We start from the raw sequence: 10,894 nt of genomic DNA, 5'->3' as shown, positions 1-10,894 counted from the left end.
ATGAATTTTCATGAAAATGGGTTGAAACCTTTTTCAACACTGCATACTTCTATTCCATATACTCAATTAAAATCCCGACATAAAAACATTATACATCGTTGTTAAAAAAAAAAAACAGATGGCACACCTAGATACAAATATATAGTTCTTGGTAGAAATTCCTCACACTTTGCAAGAAATAATTCCAAATCATCTTCCAAATATACAGAAGAAGATGATTACAAAATATTGGAATTTTTAATCGACAACACATTTGTCTAGTGTGGGTCCGCGTTTTTCAACAAAAGGTCGGCATTCCAATGGGAACAAACTGTGCCCTCTACTTGCTGACCTATTCTTCACTCTTATGAAGCTGACTTTATAGCTGATCTGGTCCAAAAGAAAGAATATCGTCTGGCTAGATCCTTTAATATCAGTTTCCGATATATAGATGATGTATTATCTTTAAACAATCCTAATTTTGGGGATTTGATACATCGCATCTATCCCAAAGAACTTGAGATAAAGGATAATACAGACACTGTGAAGTCAGCCTCATATCTTGACCTTCACTTAGAAATCGATGGTAAAGGAAAACTATTGACCAAACTTTACGACAAACGTGATGACTTTTCATTCAAAATTGTCAACTTTCCTTTATGTGTGGCAACATCCCTTCAGCACCTGCGTAAGGAGTGTTCATATCACAACTCATACGTTATGCCAGAGCTTGCCGAGACTACGCAGAATTTTTGTATCGCGCTAGAATTCTAACAAATAGGCTTCGGGAGCAAGGTTATGTTGCTACAAGATTGAAGTCATCACTACAAAAGTTTTATGGTAGTCATCATGAACTCATGGATCCTTACGGTGTATCCATCTGCACCATGAACACTGATTTGTTCAACGTATCATAGTTTTCCTTTCCTCTTTCGTGTACCCCGGACTTGACATTTTTGAGCAACTCGTCGGTTTCTAGAAAAGCAGAGGACAATTCACCCTACCGGTGCATCTGGTCCATGCTCCCAGTTTTTAGTGGAGTCCGAGTTGCTTATTTACTTTTGTTACTTTGTATGTATTATTTTAGTTACTTTATGTTCTTTGTCGTGTCTGACTGTTTTCCATGTATGGTCTTTGTCCCTTGATTACATTCTATTGCTTTTCGTTAGAATCTTGGTTCCCTTGATTACTCTTACATTTATGTCAATTTCATACCATATACAACAGGGGAAAATAGCAGTATTATCGCATGCTAGACTCGGAAGTTAAATCATGATACAAATACGTATCAAGGGAATTGTTTATCATGCATATTTCTTCATATTGCATGCCAGAACAAGCCGAGACACCAATATGCTTTCACATTAACTTTTAAAGACAGGTTGCATGAGGCTTTATATGATTTTGAGGAGTGTTATTGCAAGTTTTATGCCGTAAAGTTCTTAATATATTCTGGTAACCATAACATGTGTTAACACCAGAATATTTTTAAATGATAGCCATGAGACAGTAGTACGAGTTTTCCTGAGTGATAAAGTTCAACCCACTGTGCTGTTATAGATGCATATTGTAAAACCTGTCAAATGTAAACATATGCATATAGAAACACCATATGTGTAATAAACTAAACATGCCGTTCGTTAAATACTTCATCGCGTATTGATGTGCATAGTAAATACCATAAAATCAAAAGAAAGATGGGATAAGAACAGTAGATCAAATACCAAAATACCAAATCATATATATTGCAAATTTTGATGTGCTGTACACGTGTTTCAAGGAGTATCCTAGCTGTCATCAGCAGCATTAGAATCAAATTCATACCGGTATAGGAAGATAACTAATATACATGAAGTTCTCAAAACCAAAACTATCAAAATAGGAAGCCAATTCCATCACCGAGAGGTTCTATCATTTGCAATAAAAGAAATGAAGCCTCAGTTATTTAAATATTGTAACATTTGCAATACTGTAAATTTGGATAAATATGACAAATAAAATATGATATAATGTGACTATAGGGTTGGTGAATACCCTCGGATACCTTTGGTCAACATAGGATTAACAAAGTCATAGATGCGTTTATTAAAATAATATAAGTATAAAAAATATCGATATAATTGTTATCTGATCTCGTACGAGATTATAAAAAAACATCAGCTTTTTGATACACCACATAAAACTGCTCCTGATATAGAGACCGCAAAGCCAAGGAATAGTATGATTAAGTTCCGAGTACCCTAAAAAAAAGGAAAATTACACAATAACTTTTCCATTATTTAATACATGTATTTAAATATTCCTAAGAAGACCTTTATGTATTTCTTTATAATGTTTTTTATTTAAACTCCATACTGTGTGAACAATTTTCAATGCACCAAGCTATTTTACAAACAATGTAATAAAAGAACAATTGCGAGTGAAAAGATACATGAATGTTTTTCAAATGGTCGAATGATCATTCAACACAAGTTAAGAAACATAATACAGCCATAAATAATAAACATGCGCGCAGGAAAATATCCGAAATGTTTATTTTGAAAAGAAAGTCGAGTTGATTATTTTAATTTTGGTTCTTAATGAAAACATATACACTGTCAACATAAAAATAAATTTGGCATCAGGTAGAATTGAAAACTTTCAAGTTAAATAAAGACCCTTATTTACCATTAGATTGTTTTGATAATCTTTTCAGTTATATATTACGTATACAATAAATCATACTTTTCTTACCCTGATTTCTCTAAAGAGTAGAACTCCCCACAATGAAGCCACTATGGGAGGGCCAGCAGATACTATAGGGAATGCCACTGGTATAGACAGTACTTTGTTAGCTACAAACCAGCATGATGTCCCGATACCCCACATTATCCCTGATAATATACCAGGAAGTATTACACGTGGATAGATCTTAGGTTTGTTTCTCATTATTATGATATACATAATGAAAAAAGTTGTACTAGTCATGTAAATTCCACAAAAGGCTGAAAACACATAGTCTAGACCTAAAAATAAGATATATATCACTTTATGTAAAGTGCACATACATGTACATCAATACACAATAAAGAACAAATTCTGAGGTTTAACTAATAAAGAAAAAAAAACATTCTAACAAGCAAAATTTATAGAGAATACAAGAATTGACTGTTTTCCATTATTGTTCATAAATAAATACGAATACAACAAACTGTTCCAAGAAAATTCTAAAACTGACCATATGTATTAACTGAATAACTGAATGTTATTCTAATACAGTACGAACCTAAGAAATAAAGCTTAATTCAGATAAAATCTTATAAATTAAACCATGGATTGGTTATTTTAGAAATAAACTTTATATCAAATATAAAAAAAACTGTTAATAGGTGAAAATATTCACCATTTTGAGATGCACCAGAAAATTTGTATGAATGATTCTGAATATATGTTGCCGCTGTGAACATCTGGCCATACATTAATCCTGAGAAAATACACAAAAATATTCCCCTGAAATAAATAAGGCGTTATATACAATAAAGTCTATGCATTTTGTACATAACAAACTTGACAATAATGTAGGCAATCCAGAAATGAGTAATCAAGAGAATGTATCATATAAGCACAATACATATACCAGCCAATTAACCTTGTCATGTTCCCATTGTTTGGCAGAGTTCAAAGTTTTTGTGTTTTATTTTCTGTTTGAATTAATCTGTTGACATTATCTGATTTATCGACTTTAGCTCTTCGTAACATCGCTAAAATGAAAAAGTTATGAAATGGAGAAATTCAAAATATTAAATGTACAAAATTTACAGAAATCTCTGAGCTGCAGGTGATAATCTGTCTGTGAACGATTCATCCCGCCCATATTCTATTGAAGTATCTCCCTTTTTCTGTAAAGACACGAACGTTTTTACATAAGTTCAATCAATGAGAAAATTAATTTTTTGTCGTCTCAATATTTCAAATTTCTGTGAATTTATTTTCAACTGAACCCATATTTTCGACTATTCCATTTTTAAACAATGTGTACATATGTAATAATAAAACGATATATGTTTTTGTCGTTATGAAAATCCACACTGAACACTGTTGTTTCCTTTTCTGTTTATATCCAATTTTACATCATTTATTCTAAAAGTATTCATTTATTCAAATGGTTGTGATTCGAGGTTAAATTATATGATTACATACTTTCGTCATTTGGAATCTTGTTTTTGTTTATGACTACCGTTATAGATGATTAAGAGACTCACCAAGTCGTTCGGATTTTGAAGTAATTTACTGTATTCGTCCTTTGAAATCTGTTTAATTTAATGACAGGATGAATTTCGATCGATTTATTTGTTAATACAAAAACATATGGTTTAACAAAATATATGACAGGGATGTTCAGAATTGCGTGACATATTCTGGAAGTTGCTGATTTACTTTTGTTGCTTTGTATGTATTATTTTGGTTATTTTATGTTCTCTGTTGTTCTTTGTTGTGTATGTCTATTTTCCAGGTCTGGTCTTAGTCCCTGGATTACATTCAATTGATTTCCTGTAGAATCTTGGGCATTGATTATTCTACAATTTTGTTTATCTAGTTAATGTTTTATATATAAGCGTACTTTATCCATTTCACTTTTTTACCCATATTTCATAAATTTTTTTTAGAAAATATATCAAAAGCTTTTTAGTAGGCAAAATCAATGCACTGAAAGTATACTTTTCATGGGACAAATATAAATATTTAGTACTAACCTCAGAAATTAAAGGTTTCTCTTCGTCTGTTGCTGGTGTCATCTCGTTTTTAACAAATGAAAAAATAACAGCACTGAAAGATGAATCAATAAACTTTGATACATGCTTCCAGTTTCAGTGTAGTCCGAGTTGCTCATTTGCTTTTGTTACTTTGTTTGTATGATTTTAGTTATTTTATGCTTTTTGTTGTAAATGTCTGTTTTCCATGTCTGGTCTTCGTCCCAGGATTACATTATTTCTATTACCGCTATAACCTTGGTTCCCTTGATTACTCTTTGATAATTTGTGTGATATGTTATCTCATGGAAATATTAAATGGTCATATCTATTAATTATTTTTTGTACTTTTTCCACAAAAGGACATATGCAACCAAGAGTGTTTCGTTAAAATGGATTGCGAAAAAGAACCTTTACTGGCAATATATGAACAAAAAAAATCAAAATGGTTCAATTCATTTCCGTACACTTGCAATCAGTTCACATTAATTGGACTTCATCTCAATAAATACTTACTAAGAAAAAGCAATATTAAACAATAGTACAACGCCATATCTTCAAATTAGGAATTATAACCTGTTCGGAGGTTGTAAATTAACTAAATTGTAAAGTAATGAAGTAACATATTGTATAACATGATCAAAGAGTATTGTTTTCATTTTCGACTAGATGTACCGTGTATGCTTGATAATGAATGATATACCGTTTACATATTTACCTTATCATGCACAGTGCAACACCTGCGTAGTTCATTGCTTGATTTCCTGGTGTTGAAGATGTTATACCGAAGAATCCAAATCTGATATAAAGAGATTGTCAACACTGAATATCGATAAATAAAATGGTTGTTTTCTTTTAACTCTCGATACAAGTTATGCGCTTCAACGTTGCAGTAGTGGACTGCCTAACAGAGAACATGATTCTAGAGTTAACATATTGCTTTTTTTAAAGGTCTGTCACTCTTAATAGCAGTCAGCTAAGTGCGACAGTTGCACAACTTTACCTTTTTCTGGTATAGAAATAGCCGTTCAATTATGGATAAGAAACCCACGAATAAAGCATTTTAACTGCTTTGATATTGCCTTTTATTGATTTCCAAGGGATACAATTATAATTCAGGTTCACGATTCATTGACGGGAGCAACACATACCAGTAAACTGGCCCGACTGATATTTACTGGAGTATAAGTACCGACGTTTGCATTATTTATGATAGGGATTCTTTGTAAAAGATTATAGGGCGTACTGTGAATTATTTACTAATTTGTTTTACTTTATTTGGTTTCTGTATGATTTTCATTGATTCGGCTTGTTCCCATTTCGCCTTAGCTGTCAAATTTGGTGCGTAAAATTATTACCATTTCGCCAAAGTAAGGCGAAAGGGTACTTGTGGTATCATGTGATTAAGTGCTTCTTTGTGTGTGTTTTTTTATATAGCATAGCAATTAAACCTTATATACACATATAATGTGGATGGATATGTAAGATCTTTATATTGTTCTATTGTTATAGACCATATATGATAATCAATGAAGCTTCAAGATGGAGATGCTACATCTCCAAAATAGACGCATTTCTTCTTACTGCAGTAGTCAGATCGAAGATGGCAAACAAAGCTGAGCGTGACACTATCATACACGTACCTCAATGGTTAAAAGTATTAAAGAATTTTAATTAACAAGTTAAAAAGCTTTGAGTATAAGCAAATTAACTTTCAGTTTAAGGTTTAGCTTATTTTATTTAATTATCAATGATTTATGCTCCCAAATAAATATGATATATTTATATGAATTTGCATATATTTTTTAAATACGAAAATAACACATTTGTAGTAAGTACTTTGATAATAACTTCCTTAGCTTAATTCTATTCCATGCATATACACTCATTTAATTTTTTTTTTAAATGTCAAATTTCATTTTTGAACTCGAGTTTTTGTTTTTTATTAGTAGCTGAAGTTATAATTTTATTTTTCATGTATTAGTACAAATACAGTCCAGTGAACTGTATTAGTACTATAACATGGACAATATAATTATACATATTTTAAAAGTGTGATCTAAAAACGATTTCTTATCAAGAAAAATCATAAATTTAAAAGTATTCAAAGATTTAAAAGAATTTCAAAGATGTAATAAAAATTATTTTATAATTACTTTGCCTTAATCATTTTAACAACACCTCATTAGTTTGTAGTTTTGTTTTTATAACATAAAAATATAAAAATTCCCATTTTGCCTAGTACTTTTTTTCTTTTTCTACCTGTAATTCACAGCTAAGGCGGAATAGGAACACAGCTTTGATTCTACTTGTGTCTTTTTCGCCTTCACCTTTCTCCCAATGAATATGCATCATAGTTTACTTTCCATGAACAACATAAGTAATAAGTTCAAGTATTTGTAATTGATGTTAATGCTACTCTATTCTCACAAGTCAAGCTTTGAGCCAACGTTCTTCACTTAAAGGGACCGAAAATGGACTATAACTCTTGCTTATGAGTAATCAAGGAACCAAGATTCTAGCGGAATTCAAATGAACTATGCGATTATTATTGAACCGCATCAAAGGAGTGAATAACTTATTGTTGGAGTTAATCTTTCCTTTATTTTCTGATATCGTACCTTTACTTTATGTCTATAGATTCCGTGTTACATGTAATTGACACCACTTCAACTTTTTATTGTTATCGTAGGTCCGGTTTTCGTTGCGTTAATTAATAAACAAAAATACATGTTAACTTTAGCTTACCTCCCTGTCAATTACCCACGGTATTGTTAACTATAGCCTACTTAAATATTTTCTTGTTGACATCCACAGATATGTTAACTATAGCCTATCTTCCTATGGACCATACATAGAAATGTTAACTATAACCTACCTTCCTGTCGACCATCCACTTAGAAGACAAACCATGGCCCATATACAGAACCCTAGTCCTAAACCTACAGTCTTTACTATAGGTACAACACACATATTTCCTTTAACAAAGAGTTGTACATATTAGCTATAAAAAGGTTGTTTAAAAATTCAATGAGTTGACAATAAGATGCAAAATGCAAGTGTAGACTCCACAAAGAAAGTTTTCAGAGGAGTGTACTTTTAAACCATTTAACATTTAAACTGTTGGTTTATTACTTTTATGCTCTTATATAATCACCGACCTTATCCCCTTTTAAATCATATTCATCTTACACTGACCACTTGCAATATACTTTCTCTAAGAAAATCATGGTTAAACGGTTATGATAAGAAGAATTAACCAGGAATAACGACTTAAGAAAATAGGCAAACAAATTATTTATTTTTTTTTAAATTCTACAGAGAAAAAAAGGTTAACCGGAAGCCTACACTGCAAAATAAAAAAAAATACCGAAAGTCCACACAACACCTCCAGTCATTACTAAGGGGAAGAACGGTGGCTGATTCCTGATTAGCTGAACAACCACACCGACCAACATTGAGCCACTGCACATTATCCACTGGAAAAACACCCCTGTCAATGTTAAAATCATCTTTAATAAACTTATCGAGGTATAAATACTACGTTCACTTTGCTTCATATATGCACGCTTTTTATGAGCTAACATAATAAAACAACTTGATCAAATCTATATATTATATATGTTATAGGAAGCAAAAAGCGTGATTAATTCACAATCAACAAGTCTGTTTCATAATAAGTCATTTGAACATGTAAAAAAAATACAGTAATGGTTATTTCAGTTTAAATTTGCAACAATTATTTACCATCTCCAGTTTCGAACTGTTTAACGGGAACAAAGTTACTACCAAAAGAAAATACTGCAATAAGTGCACAAACATAACCCCATACTGCAGAAGTTTCGTGGGTTTGCGATTGTGTCGTCATTATGACGTCATAGGTATAAGTGTCCGTAACAGTTGTCCATTCTGAAGTCATTAAAGAATACCCTGATATAGTCACTGGTATATCAGTATTGTTGGAAGTTGATAAACCTGTCATCAGTGTGCTATTGCTAAGTGAAGAAGTAAGCTCAGTCATGGCTTTGGATATTCTCAATCACAGCCGAATCAAGGATGCTGCAGTAGATAGATAGGTTTCTCGTTGAGGAACTTCGTGCTGGGGGTCAAAACCACAATTGTCTTGCCAGGATGCTAGTTGTGCTTGCTTTGATATTCAGTTATCTTCCATTGATACGTATGTCTGTATCTAAAGTACAAAAAATACAATACCACTTTTATATACTGTAAAGATTATGCATATCATGAAATAGAAAGTTTAAATGCGAATGTACATTATTAAGAACAAGTTTTTTGGTATATCGAAAACTATTGCAACATATTTTCCATTATTTGACTTATTTATTTAATACAAGTAAGTACAAATTGTGTGATTACTCGACGTATCTTACCAATATTATGGAACATGTTTCACTATAGCCTACATCAATTCGAACATGTACTAGCATTTTTCTCAAGAGTTAAATTCTCGAGTCAGAGTTGACTTTCCTTAAATGCATATGTTTATGAATTGCAACGGTTTATTATTTTTACAATTACTCTTCGGAGTAATCCTACAGAAGTTTCTTCATCTAAATGGCGTGTTATTGACAAGTTATAATTATTGATTTTTATTTACTTTTCTGTTGAGAAAATATTCCCTTTTATTCCGTATCTATATTTATTTGAAAACTAACAATTAATTGGAAGCTGAAATAACTAGCAAAAATAGCAGTAAGGTTTTAGACTACCCGTACGGCAGTAAAGTTTCAGACTACACGTACGGCAGTAAAGTTAGTTTGAAATCAAATCACTACTACACATGATTACTTTTGGCTTTTAGGCAAAGGATGTTGGATTAAGTGTGATTTATTCACCTTGAAAATCATAAAGTTAGTAAGTGCGTAAGTATTTTTTATTTAAAGTTGAGTTAATGAGTACAGATAACAAAATAAACATAGATCTCAGGAGCTTATATATATACCTTGATTCTGGCTAAACGAATTGAGAGGATGGGTGAGTTACATAATAACAACATTTTTCAACTAGGGAATCAAAGGGCTAAAACTAGTAAACAGAATACAAAATGAATGAGTATGTCAAACCTATAAAAAAAAACTTGGAGCTTGAATTAAGTGTATAAAAAGGGGTTAACGTTCTCTGCTTTAAAAAATCATTGTTCGTTGATGATATAAAGTTTGGTATTATGACAACGTAAGATATATGTATTTGTGTGGACACGCCATTAACGTCTATGTGTTGCATTTTTAAGTGACCGTTGAATTTCATCTTCAGGTTGAAAAAAAACTGACCCATTAGCTTATTCAAAAATAACTAAAAATAATCGGACAAAGACAAAATCTATTTTAACGAAGGAAGTATAATATATTTTGATACGCCGATGCTCGTTTTCAAAGGTTACCTCTGTTAATCAAAAATAAATTTTGATTCTTGAATTTTTCTATAAATGTAAAATAAAAAAAGGATTGTAAGAGACCGATTTCATAAGCGAAAGAGGCCTTATCGACAAACTATGTCATTTTCTAATACCACATTTTACATATTTATGCTAGCTTCTTTTTGAATAAAAAGAGTGACGTGTTTATTTTGAAGATATTAAATGATACTGGTAATACATGTATTATGAAAGGCATTTCACATTACAAATCAATGCATTAAGTTGTCTCCAAACCTACTTGATATCATTTATTAATCTGATATATTCGTTTTGATAAAGCTATCACTTTAGTTAAAATAACAGTATTGGATAACAATGTTGGAAATGTTAAGCAAACACTTACCACATTTAAATTCAAATATTACAACCTAATTGAATCTGCTGATATTTGTCCATACTTCTAAACATTATAAAAGTACTAATCTTACATGTTATCTTACCTTACGATAAATATAGTGTATTCTATGGTTATCTCAACGATATTATTATTATCACGGTACAAATATCAATATAATTATGTTATGATGCATTATTAAACCATCAGATGAGTTATATGTAGGTTCCAAAACGAAATGCGAGAACAGCTAAAAATTTTAATCGACAGTGCTATAAGTTAAGAATGTCATTTAATGGTAGTTGATGTGCTTCCAGTTATCGCCTTGTAAAAACCATAACAAAACATCTGCAGAAATAATTAAAAAAAAAACAGTTATATTCAGGTCAGTGTTTGTTTTTACTTATATAAAAT

At 31.2% G+C, this 10,894-nt stretch overlaps 1 protein-coding gene across 1 annotated transcript; it reads right to left on the bottom strand.

The window, feature by feature from the left end:
- Positions 1-2,040: 2,040 nt before the first annotated feature.
- LOC148604721 (transmembrane protein 144-like) lies at positions 2,041-10,605 on the bottom strand. Its single transcript, XM_088550531.1, has 11 exons — positions 10,490-10,605; positions 8,457-8,898; positions 8,080-8,202; positions 7,588-7,687; positions 5,428-5,508; positions 4,713-4,785; positions 4,221-4,268; positions 3,778-3,857; positions 3,362-3,468; positions 2,713-2,984; positions 2,041-2,219 (listed from the first exon to the last, which is right to left on the bottom strand). The coding sequence occupies exons 2-11, from the start codon at positions 8,728-8,730 to the stop codon at positions 2,136-2,138; spliced, it is 1,242 nt and encodes a 413-aa protein (XP_088406657.1). The 5' UTR covers positions 8,731-8,898; positions 10,490-10,605; the 3' UTR covers positions 2,041-2,135.
- Between the last annotated feature and the right edge of the window lie 289 nt (positions 10,606-10,894).

Source organism: Perna viridis, chromosome 10 (genome assembly GCF_037379345.1).
Source record: "Perna viridis isolate PV_CMFRI_1.1 ecotype Kerala chromosome 10, ASM3737934v1, whole genome shotgun sequence".
NCBI classification, from domain to species: domain Eukaryota; kingdom Metazoa; phylum Mollusca; class Bivalvia; order Mytilida; family Mytilidae; genus Perna; species Perna viridis.
Note: the sequence above shows the minus strand (reverse complement) of the source record. Positions and strands in the feature narration are given on the sequence as shown.